The sequence below is a fragment of the Anneissia japonica genome, unplaced genomic scaffold, assembly GCF_011630105.1.
Source record: "Anneissia japonica isolate Jap-2015-1 unplaced genomic scaffold, ASM1163010v1 scaffold585_len4108843_cov191, whole genome shotgun sequence".
Taxonomy (NCBI): domain Eukaryota; kingdom Metazoa; phylum Echinodermata; class Crinoidea; order Comatulida; family Comatulidae; genus Anneissia; species Anneissia japonica.
Genome location: NW_022716829.1, coordinates 2,317,365 through 2,337,960, shown reverse-complemented (window position 1 = coordinate 2,337,960; position 20,596 = coordinate 2,317,365). Strand labels below are relative to the sequence as shown.

The 20,596-nt window shown below is 34.6% G+C and overlaps 3 protein-coding genes across 6 annotated transcripts in view; 1 reads left to right on the top strand and 2 right to left on the bottom strand.

Moving 5' to 3' along the window:
• Positions 1–283: 283 nt before the first annotated feature.
• LOC117109954 (UPF0561 protein C2orf68 homolog) lies at positions 284–4,823 on the top strand. Of its 4 annotated transcripts, none has more exons than XM_033252457.1 (6): positions 284–473; positions 1,770–1,900; positions 2,409–2,489; positions 2,562–2,668; positions 3,631–3,742; positions 4,685–4,823. In XM_033252457.1, the coding sequence occupies exons 1-6, from the start codon at positions 382–384 to the stop codon at positions 4,720–4,722; spliced, it is 561 nt and encodes a 186-aa protein (XP_033108348.1). In that variant the 5' UTR covers positions 284–381; the 3' UTR covers positions 4,723–4,823. The 4 variants fall into 4 exon arrangements, with proteins under 4 accessions (XP_033108348.1, XP_033108347.1, XP_033108346.1 ...); XM_033252456.1 differs by having other exon boundaries at positions 2,538–2,668; XM_033252455.1 differs by having other exon boundaries at positions 2,409–2,509; positions 2,558–2,668.
• Positions 4,532–9,304, bottom strand: LOC117109953 (proliferating cell nuclear antigen-like). The gene is made up of 6 exons (XM_033252453.1): positions 8,995–9,304; positions 7,919–8,039; positions 7,546–7,711; positions 6,556–6,747; positions 5,210–5,333; positions 4,532–4,992 (listed from the first exon to the last, which is right to left on the bottom strand). Exons 1-6 carry the CDS (start codon positions 9,092–9,094, stop codon positions 4,919–4,921), a joined length of 777 nt encoding a protein of 258 aa, XP_033108344.1. The 5' UTR covers positions 9,095–9,304; the 3' UTR covers positions 4,532–4,918.
• A 3,746-nt stretch (positions 9,305–13,050) lies between these two features.
• LOC117109913 (low-density lipoprotein receptor-related protein 4-like) overlaps positions 13,051–20,596 on the bottom strand; it is a 68,097-nt gene continuing 60,551 nt past the window's right edge. The window contains exons 18-20 of the mRNA XM_033252383.1: positions 18,257–18,424; positions 17,804–17,954; positions 13,051–16,753 (exon numbers count right to left, since the gene is read on the bottom strand). Of these exons, the coding sequence (XP_033108274.1) occupies positions 16,229–16,753; positions 17,804–17,954; positions 18,257–18,424 (844 nt within the window). The 3' untranslated portion in view covers positions 13,051–16,228. The remainder of the gene's footprint in view (positions 16,754–17,803; positions 17,955–18,256; positions 18,425–20,596) is intronic.

Below are 20,596 nucleotides of genomic sequence, written 5' to 3'. Positions count from 1 at the left end.
GAGGAGAGAATTTCTTTCAAAAACCATTTCTTCATTTCATTAAAATCATTTCATTATGACACATTCCAAAATGATTTACTAAACAAGCCATTTGTAATAAAGAATAACAACTTTAAACAAACAAAAAAAATGGCTTCTATTTAACAACTGACACCAATGTAAATGCAATAATTCGGTAGGGCCTAATCCTGTTACCATTTTTCTAGTTATAACTTGTAATGTATATACCAACGCATGAAGCTAAAATATTGATCATCAAAAAATTGATTACCACCCCCTCTACAGTCAGTAAATGAAATAGTGTAATGTATAAACAAAATATCGTCAGTGCATACAATTATTCTTTGGTGCATAATTATTATACTATGTACAGTAGTCAGGATGGACGACGAAAGTACGTCTTCCGCAGCAGCCAGCAGGCTGGATATGAAGCATGGTTTTGTAAAGCAAATCATTCGAAACCAAGTAAGCAGGTATGAATGCCCACCTCCCTGGCTGGCTATACAGTGAGGCTAGGCCTACCTAGGCTACAACAGGTGGAGCGCTACCCGAACCGCGTGAACTCTGGCCTCTAGTAGTAGGCCTAGGCTAGGCCTAGCTAGAGCCAAAATTTAGGTGACATAGATATGCCTACTCAGTACAGTACTCTAGGCTATAAATTATTATTTGAACGCATTTGATTTCTGCAGCTTGGCACTATCGTATGCAACTTTATATAGAATAAATGTAAAAAAAACAAAAAAAAAACCCCCGTTATAACATGTAATTTACGTATAGGCCTAGCAAAGAGGTGGTAGATTTTACTATATACAACTCACTTGGTTGTCACTTGTCATGAGAGCGAGCTCAGCCGGCTATACTGGTGGTGGCACTGTGTGCGATCATTTATTTACAGGACTACATTCGTTGAGAGCTATGCTACACGATGTATTATTATGTCCTTTATTCGAACAATGTATTTACCCTGTCTCTTATACACATCTAGATGTGTATAAGAGACAGGGCCTAAATAAACAAAAATATTTTTAATAAAGCCACAATTTGAGTTTCAATGTACATTAAAATGTTTAATTTGAGCACCCAAACTATGTATACAACCATTTTATTGCTTAAAAATTTAATAGGCATGCTGATTAATAAGGCATCAGTGAAGAATTAAGTATTCACGAAAATACTGTCTGATGACTCAAGCATCACCGTTTTTATATTTTTAATAAAACCAATTTCTTCTAATTTTAAATACATTTTCCCCAAAATTTGTGACAAATGATCACGCATGTGTTTCTGCAAAATGCGTGTTCCATCCAAAATCACTTTGAAATGCAGGACCGTCCCGCACGATGCGAGACGGTTGGTAACTATGTATAAGATTTGCAGATGTGTTATATTGTAAAGTAATTTAATAAATACACAACTTTTTGGGCATTGCCCTTCATCAGGTAGTGTGCATGTAAGGTATGTCAGCTTTGAGATAAATAATATGTTTTGAGGGAGTTTTTTGGGGAGAATGCAGGATTTGGCGGTAGTGAGTATGTGAGAGTCCATACCACCTCAGCCCCACCACGGTTGAGGTGAGAACATTTTGAGAATTGAACTATACACTCTCATACCTTGAAAATCTTACCAGTAATTAATTTCCTTAATTTAGAGAGTGCAATTGCACTGCCTGCATCCACCCCAGTATTTCATGATGTGTTTTTGGGAGGGCATTTGATATTATTATTATTAAAATTTTATTCAAGGATTATTCCTTATTCTTACATTTTCAGAGATGAATACGACAAGGAGGTGAAGACCTCTCAACAACTTAAAAAAAACAAAAAAAGAACTGAAATCTCAAGGGGTACCCGAGAATATTACCTACCACCACAAATGAGGAAGGGGGCCGAGGAAAATACAGGTGAGAAAATTGTAATTGAATGCATTGCTTTGTATGGTTTGTGCACATGCTTTGATTCACAGTTATTTTTTAACGGTAATTAATGGTCATGCATTTGGTGTCGCACCTTTTCCAAAGGATTCAAAGCACCCAGAATCAGAAAATAAATAAATAAATAAATAAATAAATACTGTAAAGCCAATACAGTTAAACTTGCCTAAGTCAAGGCATTCAATTTCAATGTTAGGTAAGTTCAACTGTAATGATGGTTGTTTTAAGTATCAACAAAAAAAAATTAATTTTATCAATGAATGAAATCAATGCTGCTTCAGAAAAGGGGGTCCACCAACTGGTGTCGAGGCTGTTTCTGAAGTTAATTTGTATTTATCTGACCTCAAATCCCTCTGATTTTACGCATATGCTGGTAAGTTACCATGGTAACTGAATTTTGGTTGTCATAAAATACATTTCAGCCATGTTTATTAACAGTACCAAGTTAACAAGCAAGTTTTCTTTTTTTCATTTTTAGAAGTAAGTAAACAAGAAAACATTCTAGAAACCGCAGAACAGAGCGAGCTGGAAAGTAAAGAAGACAGGGAAAATGTAGAAACAAAAGAACAAGAAGATGTAGAAGCAAAAGAACAAGAAGATGTAGAAGCAAAAGAACAAGATGATGTTGAAGCAAAAGAAGAAGAGCCACAGAAAGAGTCAGAAGAATTTTTAGTTGTACTCTTCAAACTTGAATATACAGACCATCACGGGCAAATTCATAACAGAGTAGTATACAAGGTAGGACATTTTGAAGAAATGCTGTTATTCCACAAATGCACACATGGAGCCTTAATGTTGCAGTCCCAGATTTGACTAGTTGGGGGAATGGTGCTGAGAGCTCTAGATTATGTCCATCACAGTAGGCGAGGAAAGTGTTTTTCGGTTAAATTTTATTGAATGCAATTTAAAGTAATTATTTAATTCCTCCTGAGGGTTTAAGCAATGTTGAAATAAATTCATCTGGTTTTTTGTAATAGTAGGTTTTAAGGTTATTTTAAGCAATATAGTATTTAATGTTAATGTTGGTATATTTGTACAATAGACATTTATCAAATTAACTTGTGTTGTTCTGCTTTAGAAATACAAGATAGAACTCGTCATGTCTTTTATTATACATATGAAAACAAAAATAGGACAAAACAGTAACAGCTATATAGGCGCCAAAATATGGAATGGCTTAGAACACAATATAAAAAATCTACAAAAATATTAGTTTATTTCAAAGAGATTTACACAACAAACTACTGTACTTAACAAATATAGATAAAACTGGTAATTTTTACTTTACTTGGTCGTAATTTTACTTTGTTTTCATTGTATATATCATATCATTTCATTACTCTTTTTTAAGAATCATGATTTATAAATTATCATCTTCTATTATTATCTTTTTATTTTGTAGTAATTGTTATTTCTTTGTAGGGCATCAGAACTTAAAGCTTGCTTGTACTTGATGCCTTTTCAATCAATCTTTCAAATGAGAATTGTAAAAAAAAAATATATATGAAAAGGAAATTGATTTAATAAAGTTATTGTGAATATCTGAAAAGGGGGTTCTTTTAAACACCCTGGCTACAGGCTTGGGCGCGTCGTTTAATGGGGTGCTGTATGTGACAGGATCATGTATTTTTACAGTGGAGAGTTGTCTCATGTTTTTAGGCGTCTTTGATAATACATATTTTTGGTCTTATATTTTGCAGGGTGAGAATGCCAAAGATATTGCCAACGAATTGGCCATGAAAACTGAGCTTGGTGAAATTCCGTGCAAAAAACTTGAAGTAATAATATCAAAGAACATCCAGAAACACTTAGGTACAAAGTTTGTTGAATCATGATGTAATATGGTGCGCGCAACATTGCTAAAAAATATAACATATTCATGGCAAGTTGGTTAGCGCTGCAATGTACAGCTGTAATATCAGCACTGCTTCGAACGGCATGCTCGTCTATAGTTCTGGTGGTGAAACGCATCTTCTCAGATACGGACTATAAACCGTAGGTTCATGTGCACTTTAAAAAACAGAGTACTGTACCGAAAGGTCCACTGATAATCTCGGATTCAATATTTCGACATTAATTATGTCATCAGGAAATTCCTGATGATGACACGATGGCGTGTATTTCGATACTTGGAGTATGTATTATACTATCTTATCCGAGTACTGGTCCCGGTTTACTGGATAACTCAGCCACGAAGAGACCTTTAGGGGGAGAAGCAAGTTCACACCGCTATACAGTTAAATAATTTCTAAGTTGATCTTATTTTAAATGCCAAAATTGTCGTTTTCCATTAATTAACAATCTATCTAATTACATTACATTTTTACAGCTATTTTCAGTACTTACAATAAAGGTGGGATTGTTTGCTTCGAAAATATTTTTAGTCTAGAAGTGTCTGTCTTTAAAATCTGTTCAGCCCAACCATGGCAGGCCTGAGGTAAATGTGATCACCAGGAATTGTTTTTAACATGTTGAGAGTACATGTAGTGTACTTTGTGCCTGGAAAAATGCTGGTGGTAGGACCGGGGGTTTAAGCATGGCAGTGGTCAGTAATGAATACAAAATAGTATCTAGAGAACTGACTGAGATGCAAATTGAGACTACTGTAGGGCCGAAAATTTTATTTTCTCGACTGATATATACAAATGTGTCTACATATTTAGAATGGCATCATCTTAGTAGATACTGTATATTGTTATGGTATTGTAATGAAATATATAAATTAATATTACATTTACATTGTTTCATTTATAGATCGAATATTGTCAAGGAAACTTCTACAACAAACATGAGTCTGCTGGCAGAACTTTTGAAACTGTCTGGAGTAACTGGAGCTATTGCTTATTTTTAAATCCTGTTAAAAACATTAAATACAGAAGCTAATGAGTTGTACTATGTACAAAATAATGTCTATAAGTATCCAGGTTTAACGTCCATCTGGATTTGTTATGTTGATCCCCCACCAACCATTATTCTGTCAGTGATAATTTATTCATCCTCTTCCATCTTTGGTGCCAGATAATATCGCATATATCCAAGGTTCTCAATTTTGTATTCAACAACTGAAAAAGAAAATTAGTAAAAATTGGTTGAAATAGGGAAAAAGTGGGCTTTTATCTCATCAATAAATAAACAGACAGCCTTTCATTTTTGTAAATATTTATTATTTTTTAACATGTATGCAAAAATCATTTACTGGTAATTGTATTTGAATTTTAAAATAGTTCATTCTGCATTGTGAATTGAATTGTGCACAATAAAAAAGTAAAAATAATATACCTAGTGGTGCTTCTGTTGTCATAGATAGAATAACCTGAGATGATAGTGGTGTTGCCTTGGTGAAGTAGTTGAGGTACCTCAGAGCAAAGTTTAGCTTGCAAGGTTCTGTGATTTTTACCGTCACCTACAAAAATTAATCATTGGAAACTTAAATCAACAATCCCTTGTGCAATGTTTCTAAAGCAGTTTGCCTGATTAATATCAGCTTTGCCTTGGTTTATTCACAATGAAAGCAATTTTTTTCCACAAAAAATTATTGAAACAATTTCTAATTCAGTCCATAATCATCATATAAAAATCTTGTATTGATTCAAAAAGACTATTCAAGTGACAAAAGTATTTAACAGTAATTTCCTCCCTCCAATTACACAATATTTTTTTTATTACAAATCTCCCATTATTCTATTCTTCATGTTTTAAGATAATTTTATTGTCTGAAAAAGATCAGAAAATTGATTCCACTGGCAATTTCACAAATACACAGTACAGTAATAAGACTACAAAAAAGATTAGCAAGTAAAAATAAAAACACAATAAAATATCTATACATGATATGCCAGCGGATGCCAGTTTGAGTGGATGCATTTAGTGCGAATTATAATCAAAGGTGAGTTTAACCAAAAAGAATGTTTAGATCGTTGTTTGTCGCCCTCATTCGATTACCAGATGACTGCTAACAAGAACTTTTGTTTTAAAACTATTAAATTGTGCACGTTTCTGAATTCAGTTTTTGTCTCCAGTTTGGGGTCACTTTTGTATTTAAAAAAGCACATTATATTTGTAATTGAATTATATAGAGTTGTAATTGTATTTGTAAATTTACGATGATAATATTTGTAAATGGAAATAGGCCTAAATGTAATTGTTATTCACTACAGAAATTTGAATTATATTTACATATCTAAGTGTCAAAAGCCTGCACAAACCATTAGTGTAGTGTGACAAGACTATCAACAGTACAGTAATGACATTGCACAACTGTAAAAATGAAGATGGGTTAGGTCATACATAAGTGGATTTAAGAGAGGCAGCGCCCCCCCCCCCCAAAATTTAAACAGGTTATCAGCCGAAAAAAGGCTAGTACCAGTATACTAGCAGTACAGTAATATCAAATTTGAATCCGAAGAGGGCGACAAACTATCAAATTGTTAGCAGCTCTAAATAGGGAATTTGAAACTAATTCGTATATTAACTCGCACAGCCTGTTGTCCGCAAAAGTGGATTTTTTGCCACTTGAATTGGCATTCGCTCGAATTGACTGGTTCCCTACAAAACATACTGATAACATTAAAATAGGCCAAAATTGCACTTAAATTAACATATTTTAAATATGAACAAATACTTGCATTGTCCTCCTTGTCTATATTAGCATCTTGTACCAAGTTAATAGTTCCACTGCCTAGGTCACCTTCACAGGAAAATGTCACCCCCTCTTTGGTGCATTCTATCGTGACAGTGTCTCCAATCTGGCTCAAGTCTCGGCATATTCTTTGAAATTCTGCTGCTGGCATATTTACTACAGCCTTGTACTCTTGTTCCTGAAATTACCATAAAACATAGTTTTGATGTGACAATCAATCCAAGAGAAAAGAACAGACTAATACCCCTTTTACACTATCAGCGGACCTCGGAATAAACCCACTTTTACTTGCCCGTTGTCGATACACCGTATGGGGTTAGTGTAAATGGGTGAACTAAGTGTAGCAAAAACTACAGCCAAATGCTTTTTGTGCAAGCATTTGGAAATAGAATACCGCACACATGCACAGTACTCATTGCGTACAAGTGTAATTTAATTTTTGCAGAAACAGGCAAAAGTTTTTTTTACAACCTGCTGCCAATTTAAAAAAAACAATTTCGGCTTTTTAGTGTGAAAAATGGAATAATCTACCATAAAAATTTTGATTCAAATCCAGGGTAACTATTATTCAACACATATCAACCATTACAAAATAAGAATTTGCTCATACATATCCTTATATTAGATAATGGGTCAACATTTAAAGTAGGTGAATAGCACGGGTCACCAATAGAATTAATATTATGAATTAATGCTAAACATACATCTGGGTTCGAATTTCTTCAAAATGCTTCATCAGCAAGAAGTTGCTGTGGCCACGGCTTTACTACATCAATTTACTATTCTTCAACAGTTTTTTATTGTTTTTAAGAGTAAAATCCTTTGCTAGGCCTATGCTAAAAGCTTGCTGTTGATCCTGGGATCTACCGCAGCAGTAGGCGGCCTTTTCTACAGCAATCGCTGTCGGAAAATTCGAACCCTGATATAAAACGAAAATGTGTTATGATTTATGAACTACTATAGGGCCTACACTTACAGGAATTCCAAGATGCTCTTTGTCGAAGTTGATCAGTTTCACCTGATAATTTGATTGTTTATCTTGATTTGGTGATTCAAATTTGAAGGAAAGTGTGTCTGGCTTATCTTCTGCTTGGAGTGTGATGAGGTCATCGTTACTTGCACATTTCAAAATCTTCGACATTCTGCAATGAAATAAATTTTAACATATTAACTTACATTTATTATTAATTCACACCAGAACCGATGGGGATACCACAAGACTTAAATTTTTATTAAATTTAATTGTATCACATGTTTAATGAATTGAAACAGTATTTGTATCATGGAATAAGCATTTATTGTATGCAATAGTGTACACTTAATTTATATACAACCAATCGTTTACTTACGTTGCCAAGTTAATACTGATGGTGATGTTGCGGTCACATCGGAAATTCTCAAAGCCATCTGCTTGGAGCAAGCAGGTTACTAGACTGACGTGGCTGCTATCCATTGCCTGCATGGTGATTCCTGTCAATATCAAAATTAATTAACAATAACTATTAATTGTTAGGCCTATACCCGTGTAAAGATTTCGGCACTAATGCACACCCTAGCCCTAGTGTAGTGGTGTGCAAAAATTAAAATTAACTGAAGATAATGGGTGATAAATACAGTATGCATTGGATTAGGCTAGTAGTATTAACATCCAATCAAGACTAGTGTATAGCCATTGTCCCTCCTCGGTCCTTGCTGCGCTCTGCTTTCCAACTGCTGTAGGCTAGCCTAGGAATAGGATTAGCCTAGAGAGGCCTTTCTAGCTAGGCCAGGTCGATACTTATTATTGAATGTTGCGTGTGTTGAAATTTCATGCGAAATGAGTAAAAATATACTAGTACTACTACTAGGCTATAGCCTAGTTCTATCCTAGCCCAGCTAAGTAATACTAATAATGACTTGACGCATCCATCCATCCAGACTAGGCAGTGGCGGCGCCAGCGGGGTGGCAGGGGGGCTTAAGCCCCCCACCGGACAGGCCAAGGCGCCCCCCTCCCGCCGGACAGAGCTCCTCGGGCAGTCAGATCATAAAACATATAAAAATAGGCCCAGTAGGCCCACACCAAGCCAACACATGTCTGTCAGTCTGAGAGTGCCATTTTCGGCCATCTAAGTCTAGAGGTTGATATTTTTAAAAAAAAAATCTCATTTGGGAGGGGGACCCCTCTCAACCACTTCTCCCAGCTCGAGCCTAAGAGCTCAAGTTCCCCTGTCGGAAAACTTATCCCCCAGAAAATATATCCTAGGGCCGCCACTGAGGCTAGGCCTAGGCCTAGCCTAGCTTCGCCTAGGCTAGACTTGTTATAATAAATTAGAGTTTGCTACCAGCCAGTCGTGTTGAAGCTTAGCCTAGTGTAGGCCCCTAGGTGTTTTATCGAACACGTATATAGCTAAGCTAGAGCCCTAGGCTATGTATGTACCATCTTACCTGTAGATGTGCAGTCCCATGATCCATCGACGACCAAATCTTTAATGGCTTCAAGAATTTTCTTCAGGACAGCTCCTTGTACAAGTTTTGCTTCAAACATCTTGATATAAAAGTTAATTGTTGAAACTAATAAACAGAATATATTAATTAAAATATAATTTAGTATTTTATTTAACTGAATATGTAATTTAGCGACTGATGCTCCAACAACTTTCAGATTCTACCAGGTAGTCTCTGCAAGCCAAACGTAAGCTGGATGACAACACAAACGTAAATGAACTTGCGGGAAAAATTCGCGGGTTTCGGCTCGAAAGAAAGCAACTGGCGGGAGATCCACGGATTGGATGTTCTCAATCAGCGCGAATAAAATAGAACATACTATTTTCAAAGAAGGGATTCAAGGCACAAACAAATACATTTTGTCTGATTACAATCACATATTCTGCACTGATACACGTATACATGAAGCATAAATATATAATATCTAAAATTATACAACATATTATTATTTTATTCATACAAACTGTGAATAATTAAAACAGTATTTGTAGGTAATGACTTCACACTAAAATAGTTTCTGCACAGCATATCGCAGCATATCGTGTCAAGACATGCTTAACTCAAAACGTCACAAAGAGATAAACGTCAGAAAAAAGTGTACCGTGTGCAAATCAATCGATTGCGGTAAGATCGCTGTAATAATGAACGGGACCAGAATTGCTGTCGTCAACAATTTAATAATGAGAATGATCATATTCATGATTAGAGCCTAGAAGTGTTCAAAAGCAATTTCCATGTAATAAACACTAGTCTTCGCAAACCATGGTCCTCTGGTAAATACGTTTGTGATTATCACACCTCGTCAGTATGTCGTCAGGGAAAATCTCCCCCCCCCCCACGTCAGATAGGCCTGGGGCCCGTCATCCGACGCCACGACGTATGTTGCAAATAATAATTTGCCTATCCATCTTTCGATTGCCAATCCCTAATATTTTGATCTAAAAGCCAGTGGTACGGTAGCTTCAGTGGGGGTGGGGGGGGGTCAGGGTGGACCCTTCTCACCGTCGGACAGACCTGAATCCCCCTGCCGTCCAACGCATTTCTAGGTCGTCGGATCAACAATTTTTAAAACGATAATAATTTACCTATCTAAATAACGTTATTTTGACTGCTAATCCGGTCTAAAAAGCACATTTTGGACAACACTAAGCCATAAAACTCTCCCCGTGAACACTACAAGGGAGTTTTTATTCCGAGCCTTCATCGGCCCCTTGGCTTAGACCCCTCCGCCGGATATATTGCACCCATTTCTGACGCCAACTGCTGCTAAAAGCATGACTCTTGGGCATGTGCCTTGAAACTCTCTTCGTGTACCCTACTACTACCAGGGATTTTTTTATTTTGGCATAGGCCAATAACCTAAGATATTACATTAATACGTTATTACAGCGATACTGTTAATGAAAGTCGGTCAGTAATTGAATAAAATATGGTTGCCATCATATATCCGTGATATTGATTGTCACAATTGATTTGATGGGAAATTGAATGAAGAGGAAAAACTAATAATCGACAACCCTTGTTATTTGAGCTCTTCAGCCATTATTGAGTGTCATCTGTTTAATAATCTTTTGGCGCCAAAACTCCACACAGACTGACTGCGTTTTGTCTGAGACACTATTAGTTGTCTCTTTATATGGTTTTGTTAACTTGTTATAATTGCTTTATCTATCCATGGCTCTCTTCTTCTTTGTTATGGCGCCCTCTCTAATTAATGACAACCATAAACTTCAGAAAGGACCGAGGTCTAGCTGTACAGTAGTTCAATGGTAAAACTTCCGGCATTTGAGTTTGAGTCGAATTATTTGCCTGATAAACAGATGACCTATTAAGTAGGCCATAGAGGTATTATATTAAACTAATATATTTCTGTGAGTAGGCCTATTGTGCGATTCCTTTGATGTTTATTTAATAAAATGATTCAAAAAACTGTATTTCAGCGGCAATGATGTAATATTTTATGCCTACAAGAAGGGAAGCAACATTTAAGTAGTATTATAACATAATCGAATGTAACTTACGATACACAATAAAAACAGTCTTGGTATACTGTGTAGTACATTATATCAATGACTCAAAAATACTGAATCACAATATTGCCAGTCAAAAAAACTATTTTATACCAAAGACGTTTTTCCACTGATCAGCACCGAAATGACAAACGGTCCATCTAAAAAATTGTCTGAAATACAGACGCGGTCTACCTTTGCCCACAATTATAGATATATCTGTACAGTGTACGTATTTATGTGTTACCAACTAACTTCCGAGAGTCCGTCTTTCAAAATACCGTAAAACGGGTTAAAACTTTGGCAGCAAAATTTCGGCTTATTCGACCCCTTTCTATTCATTTTATTGGCGAAACGTTTGGTATCAAATTGTTAAGAACTACTATATTATATGACGTCACGACTTTTGAAAAAAAAGGTATGATGGGTTCGAAAAATATGGGCAAAAAAAAAACCCCAAATAAAATCGATGGATGTTAACGCCCTCTGTTGATTTCAAATGTAAAGAGAAACAAAAGAGGTACTGTATGGAAAGATGATCTGCTTAGAAGTTAGAACGTTTACTTATTTCATCATAATTCTTGCTTCTGGAAATAAAAGGTAATTCTGATATGTGTGTTATTATGAACAGATTGTTCAGGAATACGTTTAAAACCTGTTTAGGTATAGATAGGTAGGGAGCCATGATTGTAAGCATAGTGGTAATTCCTGTGCATATCCAGGGCTAATGACACAGGCTTTAACACACCCACCATCATATAGTATTAAAGATGATAATTATTGTAGTTCAGCTTGTGGTTGGTGAATTTATTATTGACCTTTTAATCAGTCAGCTAAATGTGTTACTGCCAAAAGATAGGTTTGGTTGAAATACATTACCCTGCATGCCAAAAAGTTTCCTCAGTTAACAGTAATATAATAACTAGAAATTGCAAATTGCAATTGAAGTGCTGCGAAGTACTTATAAATGTCCTTCGAACAAAATTATTTATGGGAGTCAAGTGAAAATAATGAATAATAAAAATATAACAAATAATATGAGACACGACCCATTGTCTATATTAGAACACTGACGAGCTGACGTAGAAACATAGTAAAAACGAGCGTTGGTACCGTGTATGCCAGTCTACAACAAGCGTCGCCTAAATGTAATAATTAGCACGCTGAAATTGGCTAATAAATAAGTTCTGGGTTCGAAAATAATATTGGCCTCAAAATATTGTGGCTGAGATATGGGCCGATTAAACGTAGAAATAGGAAACCTAGAAATATAGTATAAACGCTGAATAGTAATACTCGAGCGTCGCCACATGCAGACGTTGGTACGTGTAGGTTAGTCTACAAACGTCGCCTAAAGTAATTGATTTTACCTGGCAGAACGAAAGAAGGAAACTCCGCTTTTCAGTTGTCTTAGGCCCTTGTTTTTTGACAAACAATGACCTTTCAGAGGTCAAATTGCTGTCAAGAATATGAAATGGCTGCTTCGCAGCAATAATATTCCGTAGTTTAGGCCTATATTGGGTTTTATTTTATGTTGTATTTTGATATTTCGCAGAAGGGAAATAAAATTTATTAATTATATGTTTGGTTGATGATGATAAACTAGGTTTAGGCATGCTTATACGAGTCACAATAAATTAACATTAGATGTTCATATCATGACAGAATGATATTGATAGGTGTCTTCTATAAACAATCAATACTAACCATTTAGAAAAATAATTGCTGTATCGTCCTACTGACATATTATTTTTATCACTAAAAATATAGTACCGGTAAGATTTTAAAAGTATGGGAGTGCAATTTCCGGGCTACCAGTAAGATTTTAAAAGTATGGGAATGCAATTTCCAGGCACATGGAGGTCCATATTCTCAAAATTTTATCATCATTATTATGCACCCCCTACCACAAAGTCCTGCATCTGCCCCCAGTAGATCAAATCAAATAGCACACACATGACAACAAATGATTCTTACACAAACATGGTTATTGATCCCAGATGGAATTTATTGCATTTTGCAGGAGGAAAGCACAATGTACAATTGAAAGTCATATGTTTTATGAAAGTTGAGTTGGAAGGTAGTTTAATGAAAGAGTTACGGTTGACTTATCATAGGTCGGTGAGTATAAAATTGATTTGTTACTACTTGGCATATAAGTGATTGAACTGTTGTTCAAAACAACACTTGTTATTCAAGTTTTCTGAGTGCCACCTGCTCAAAGTCTGTTGGCACCAAAACACCATAAAGCTCTGAAAGAGTTTGTTTACTTGGATTATTCCTTTCTTTGTTATGGCGCCCTCTCTATTTAATGACAACCAGAAACTTTAAAACAGTTAAAGGTCAAGAGTCTTCTAGCTCAATGGCAAAAGTTGACACTTGTGTTGAATTATTGCCTGATAAACAGATTATGCGATTCTTAATGTTTATTTTAAAAAAGGATTAATATTTTAGGCCTAAAGGAAGGGAAGCATGCATTTAAGATCATTAAGCATAATAACATATTATATGAAAGATCACTTTAAAAACGATCTTGGTATCCTAGTATATAGCAATGACTTAAATTAATACTGAATCACAATAATACCAGTAAACAAATTCACTACCTATTTGCTACCGAAAGACTTCTAGTCTATTTTGGCACCAAAGTGACAAACCAGACCATCTTGAAAACTGTCTGAAATACAACAGTACAAACATAGAGGTATTTGAATTTATACCACCATTAAGTCGAACACGTTTTATTTACATATCCAGATAATTGGAATTCACATATATTTAATACATATTTACTATTTTTAATATTAACAAAGGTATGTCTACATTGTCGGCTTATTTACAATATTGAAGTTCTTCATAAAATAGTTACAGTATAACAGCTGTGTTAAAAATAACTAAAGAATATTATAACACTAATTTCAATAGTAGATAAATCCTTAAAGGGATTTACCTCACAACCAAAGGATGGTCCACTCCTTCAGGCAACAGAAATAATATTCACTACACTTAAAAAGAGTCCTACTTAGTTGGCATCCTTAAATGGATGCATAGCTCGGTTTGGGGTCTGGGTCCAAATGTCACATGGTCCTTTAGTTTGAGGTATTGTATCTAAATTCATTGTGGCAATGAATGATTATGTGATGGTCAATGTTATGCACTGCACTGCAGTCTGTTTGAAATGCTGCCCAGATAGAGGAAAAGGTTGGATGTAGTCAATGATAGGTGATCCTTCTGAAGCTGTAAACAAAATGTACTACTGACTTGTGTGACTTAAAAAGTAAATTACAAGAAAATACTCTACAAAATTTTAACTGCTTTAGTAAAAATTAGTGTTGATATTGTTTGTTTGTTTATAATGGTATAATTAGTCATTCCAGATAATCATTTCCTTACTTGACCTTGTATTGTTTATGCATCAGTTTGCTATCGTGGATATCTCCCCTAAAGTATAGTAGCCTTGTATTGTTTATTTGTTTGTTTGTATATAATTTGCCAGCCTGATATCTCTCCAACAGCATAGCCTTGTACAGTATTGTTTGTTTTTGTGCCATCTTTCATTCCTGATAACTCTTCAACAGTACACTGTCCTTGTATTTCATGTATTTTTTTCTATAATTGCATGTATTTCATTAAACTAAAATTAATTCCTAAAGAGTCATAATCCTGTACGGATCACAAATACAGTACCCAAGAGACAAATTGTTGCACAGGATGCATGTTAAATGTTACACAGACTTCCTGAGATATTCCTATCAAAATCACCATTGTCCTCACACATGTGAATGCAAACCTTGCCCAATGTCGAGTGGCGCCACAGCGTGGCACCATAGTTAAAGATAAATTGTGTTTACTGAGCATGTGCACAGGTCGATGCTAAATATGTCGGGAACATTACAAACCTCTGTGATGTCTGTTTTCCTTACGTTGAATTTGAAGTGGACACATGGTAATATTACAGACACGCATTCACACAGATGCAGTTTAGCAGGGGACAAATGCTAACCTGAAGCTATGTCCACACTATTAAACCTTATGTGACAAATTTATGTGACATGCCCATATTTAGCAGGTGACCTATGCTAACCCTACCCAAATGCACATTCACACTGATGCATGTAACCCTATGCATTGCATATAACATTTTATCATGTTTGAATAAGGTATACAACATTTGATCACTATGTCACATAAATTGAAAGGGAAAAAAGGAACAGGGAAAAAAGGAACAGAGGAAACCAATCAAATTCAAAACACCTGGCATATTTTTTATAAAATTTGGAAAGTGTAATACAATTTCATCTAATTACTAAAATTTCAGTAATATTGTAGTACTTCATGTATTCAACAGGGATATTACCGGTATCACTAACATTAATTACCTTTAAATATTTATCTAAATTTTTAAATATAATAATTGTCTTTTAGACAAAGTCTTCTACAAAGCATTAAATTTAAATCACACAATAAGATTTTCTCTAGGTCTAATGCATGACAATGATATGTGACCAGCATCAACCAATCATAGTCAACATCTATAAAATCATCAAGATTTATCGCATTGTCATGGAGATGACATAGCTTCAAAAATCTATTTACACATCTTAAGCCATTTTGGAAGACAGCTATGGTGGTATCTTTGTCCATTTGGAAGCAATTATGTGGACTTGTACATCCATCTTGGACGAGAGTTTTACCAATAAATGTATGTTTTTGAACAGTTTTCATGGTAGGTCCAACCATCGCATAGTCATAAGGAAATGACATAACTTCAACATTCTGCTTACACGTCTCAATAAATTTTGGAAGACAGTTTTGTACATATGGCCAGCCATTTTAAAAGACAAATATCTTGATACGTCCATCCATGTTGAAAGATATCTGTATCTACAAAGCTGGATTATTTTGGAAGATAGTTTTGTTGGTACGTCCATTTATTTTGGAAGACCAATACTGGGTCTTTTGGAAAGCCCATCAATTATGAAAAATCTTCACATCATCAATTAATGAGGAAACTCTGTGTTTGTTCATTTTAATCATTTTGGAAGACTTAAGTCTACAAGTCCATCGATATTGGAAGACATTTATATCTGCAACCAGTAACTTTAAAGACTCCTTATGTCCACATATCTGGAGAGATTGTCATTTTTACTTGAGGCCTTTCTTGTCTACTGGAGGCCTTCTTTCTTGTCTCTTGAATTATAGTACACATGGTCTAGTTTTCCATTGCGGTTGATTGTCACCCAGTACTCATGTTGTGATAGTGGACGGTCATCCATACTCATGTAGGATGCAAGTTCTCTCCTGCCTAGAGTGTGTGCTTTTCTTGGCGAGCCATTTGCAGATGTTCCCATAGGTACATAATCCCGACGTTTCGTGCTAGACATGAAAGTCGAGGCAGCGTAGAGTCCGTCCGATTCTGTGTATTGATTCACTGGTGGCGGAGGTGGCAAGGCATAATGTCCATCTGCATCTGTGTATTGGTTTGCTGGTGGTGAGGGAGGTGTGACCGTTTCAGCGTATTGATTCATTTTAGAGCTTCCAGCGCTTAGTGTTGATATACTACTGTAAGAAGCGTTACTCGTTGGTCGTGGTATCATGTAGTGATTAGAATCCTCTTCAATGTGGGCGTAATCATCATCATTATGTCGTCTGCCAAATGTACCTAGTCTTCGATAATCTCCCAAAGTCCTCTGAAAACCCAAACAATAATCATTTAATTATAATTATTTGAGTGATTATTTTGAAATCCTATTTTGTTTTAAATGATTAAGATGAAGATGTATTCTCATCTCTTTTTTTTTTTATTCATCAAGAACTAGTGGTGTTCCATGCATGTGCTAGAGTGGGAAAATTGAATTGCTTGTAATCAGATTTGAAACTACAGTGGCTCAGTTGGTTGAATGTCTACACACACATCAGAAGGTCCTGGGTTCAAATCTTAGTCTTGGCACTTCTGATAACATTTATATCAACGTACCAAATATTATTTATTTCAACAATATTTTGCGAGGGTGGTCCATCCAGCCAGTCCAGAGCTGATCATAGGGACCCTCAATACATACTAAAGGCACACATAGCCAACCCATAACAACCTGGTTCTTCCAATGTGGAATATTGGCAGGAAATAATAATTGTTTTGTTCATGTCCATTACATAGAGGCATTTTTATTATATTATGTGCTATATAAGACTTTATTATTATTATTATTATTATTATTATTATTATTATTATTGTTTTTATTGTTTTTATTATTAATATTATTATTATTATTATTCTAGGAGTGATGCAAACTCACATTGATATACTTATTCTTATTCTTCTTCTTATAATAATAATAATAATAATACTGTAATAATACTGTAATAATAATAATAATAATAATATTGATCATCAAAAAGCTGGAATGAACACATTAAAAATTGATTTCCAAAAATGTCAATATTTTCATTCCAAAATCATTTCAAATAATGTTCTACATCAATGACACTTCTTTTTTTTTCTTCTTATTATTGATTCCTAATTTATAACACTGCATACGTTTCTCATCACTTTACCACTTTGAAAATCAGTACAATAGTACTAAAAGTGCCTACAGTATAAAGTAAATAATAATACAGCAAATAACGGAAATGAAATAGATTTTGTAATTAATTTTAAGAATTATTAAATAAGAATTAATATTTCAGTGTCACTATTTTTTAATGAATGATTAAATAATATGATATTTAAAGAAACTCACAGCCTTCCTTGATTCCGAGTCAGCAGTTTCAGTTGCAATACCAGCTGCATATGTATTGGGGTTGCAGGGGTTTGGCTGCATTGGTAGCGACCCTTGCCGCATCTGTAAAGGTACATCTTCTGGTTGGGGAATCTTCTTATGCTTCCGTAACCTAGTGACATCCAGAAAGAAAAAATGCATAATTTTGTTCTGGCCCACACAACTTTTATCTAATTTTAATTTACCTGTTAGTAACAGTATGTTAAGTAGTTCTTATCTGTAATGCCAGGCCAGTTAAAATAATATGAAGTGAAAGTAGGAAGAAAATGACCTAAAAATCAAACAAATCTCACTCATCAATTAAAAGAATAGTAACTGCAAATCATTTTTTTTTAAAACTACACAAGTTATATTTTTATTTATTAAATATTTTTAATAATATTTAATAATAATAATGGAAAATGTTATGCTTACCTGTAGCAATACAGGAACATTAGGAGAATTACTAATAGGAGGAGAAAAAGACCAACAACACTAGCAATTATGATGAGCAAGTTCCAACTGCTACCGGTTTCAGAACTAGGTGTTTCCCAGGTAGGATCCAGGAGCTCACACCTGGCTCCCATGTATCCTGATGCACACCTGTAAAAAGATAAGATACAGGTTACCAAAGCCAACATTCCACCTGTCAATCTTTAATTACATTAACAAAACATGGCTTGAAAACTTACCCTGAAGTTGGAAGTGTCAAGTATGTCATATTCAAAAGTTTACTAAAACGTGGATTTTCAAAACACAAGCTTATATTTAAGATACTAGTGCTTAAAATGGTTTTATCAGTTGTGAAATTGTCAGCAGATATCCTGGAAACCTACTGACAGTCTGACTTAAAATGTTTTGAACACATGTGGGACGTAACCTAGTATTCAACGATGACAAAAGGAGCAATAACAAAGACAATTGTTAAGCGATGACACTTCTAAGAGCGGTTTACCTTCAAATCTATTGTTCACTGTTATAACAATGAAAACAAAAAGAAAAGATGTGCTTGCATGGTTACGAACTGAATACTTGGCACCAAGTTTCTTGATCGGCAAATTTGTAAGCAATTTAAAAAATGTGAACAATTCTGTTTGGGAAAAAAAAAAAAAAAAAATGACAATCCGAAAGAGAATACAAACAGAGAGTTTATTGATTAGACTGTGACTCATTTGAAGGTAGTTAGCTTCAAGGAAATGCATTCACACTGATGTAGGATGAGCCACTTTAGTGATAAAATATTTTTCGCTTATTATATAAGATCGGTTAAGATTATACTTTACAGATACAAAAGAGAGCTACAGCAGGGAAAATAAGGTACTGTAAACATGTTTACGCTGAGACAGAGTGATCAGGAATAGAACACAACATTGTCTGTGTTTGGGGTAAAAATCATCTGTATCATAAATAACTTATTTACTTTAAATTGACAATAAAAAACGAGAAAATATTGTTAGCAGACGCATAAATAACACAGTTCCTGTATTCTTTATGCCCTTTAATTTGCTGGTGATAAATTGAAAGATTTTTGTAGTAAAAATTTGTGAAAACGAACATTGTTTTTCGATCTGTCTTAATGAAGTTGATTATATGATAAATGAAATACAGTAATTTAAATAAGCCATCAAATGTCGTAATTTAATATGTTTTCCAGATTTTTTAACTGACAATATATCTTCAAAGTTCAGATAGAGTTTACTGAATGGTGCAAAGCCTTGATAAGAATGACCTGTGGGGAACTTTTGAGCAATTCTAAAGGGAAGAATGATACATCATCATTTTTTAATGATTAAAATTGAGAAGGGTCACTAGTAGTTACACTCATTAATAATAAGGCCATACACTGGTTTATAACATCAAAATCCAGCAACAGTTATGGCAGTTCCTATTTATAGACACACTGTTCACAGATTTTTTGCTATTGCACATTGTAAATGCTTATGTCATGTGACATTGCTTTACAGATTTTAAAGGTAATTTTTAATTATTTTCCATTTTTTCATTTTCTTTAAAAGTGAGAAATTAAAATATCTATTTTGATATAGTACATTAGCCAAAAAGAAAAAAACAAAAAACAAAAAACCCCTGTTGGCAACAAACTTAATACAACCTTATCATTCATGTTACAATAATGACATGATTTTGCAATAACCGGTTAAATATTTCTTTAATTTCCTTTTCATCAACTTTTTATCACCAACCATGTAAAGTTACAAAACTAAACTTCCTTTAAGAAAATTCAGCGAGTGAAAGAGTCACAGCTTGATCATACAAATCTGATAATTCATTTTATCTTAAGTACAGGAGTAAAGTTAAGCAGTCTGCTGTTACCCCAGTAGAAAGGTTTAACATGCCATTCCAGATCAAGCAAACAAGGGTTAAATGATACAGCACTTTAGGTAAAGGGCTTCAACATTGTATCTGGTCTCCCTCCACTGAACATTATTTTGCCTGCAACGCGTGCCTGTTTTCAATTTAAATGCCCCACATGCCGACTCGTCTATAAAACTTCAAATATTTGATATTGTTCACTTTATTATAAGTTATTAATGTTTAATGGAAAACAATATTTAAAAAAAAATCATTCCAAATTTTACAGAGCTTATGAAAAGAAATATTCCATTTTGATAAATTCAAAATTTCAAATTCGCCATCCTACATTGTGGAACTCATCACACCATTATGTCCTAAACTATTAAGATCCTCTACACAGAAGAAACTTAACGTCTGAAAACCAACTACTATTTTCTATGGCAATAGATCATTCATCTTTTC

Excerpts from the sequence above, each read along its gene's own strand:
- LOC117109954 (XM_033252454.1), top strand. The coding sequence starts at position 382 with ATGGACGACGAAAGTACGTCTTCCGCAGCAGCCAGCAGGCTGGATATG. Across the intron at positions 1,901-2,408 it reads GGGGGCCGAGGAAAATACAG|AAGTAAGTAAACAAGAAAAC; the intron begins GTGAGAAAATTG and ends TTTCATTTTTAG. Across the intron at positions 3,743-4,684 it reads GAACATCCAGAAACACTTAG|ATCGAATATTGTCAAGGAAA; the intron begins GTACAAAGTTTG and ends TTTCATTTATAG.
- LOC117109953 (XM_033252453.1), bottom strand. The coding sequence starts at position 9,094 with ATGTTTGAAGCAAAACTTGTACAAGGAGCTGTCCTGAAGAAAATTCTT. Across the intron at positions 7,712-7,918 it reads ATCAGTATTAACTTGGCAAC|AATGTCGAAGATTTTGAAAT; the intron begins GTAAGTAAACGA and ends ATTTCATTGCAG. Across the intron at positions 5,334-6,555 it reads ATATAGACAAGGAGGACAAT|GTGACGGTAAAAATCACAGA; the intron begins GCAAGTATTTGT and ends TAATTTTTGTAG.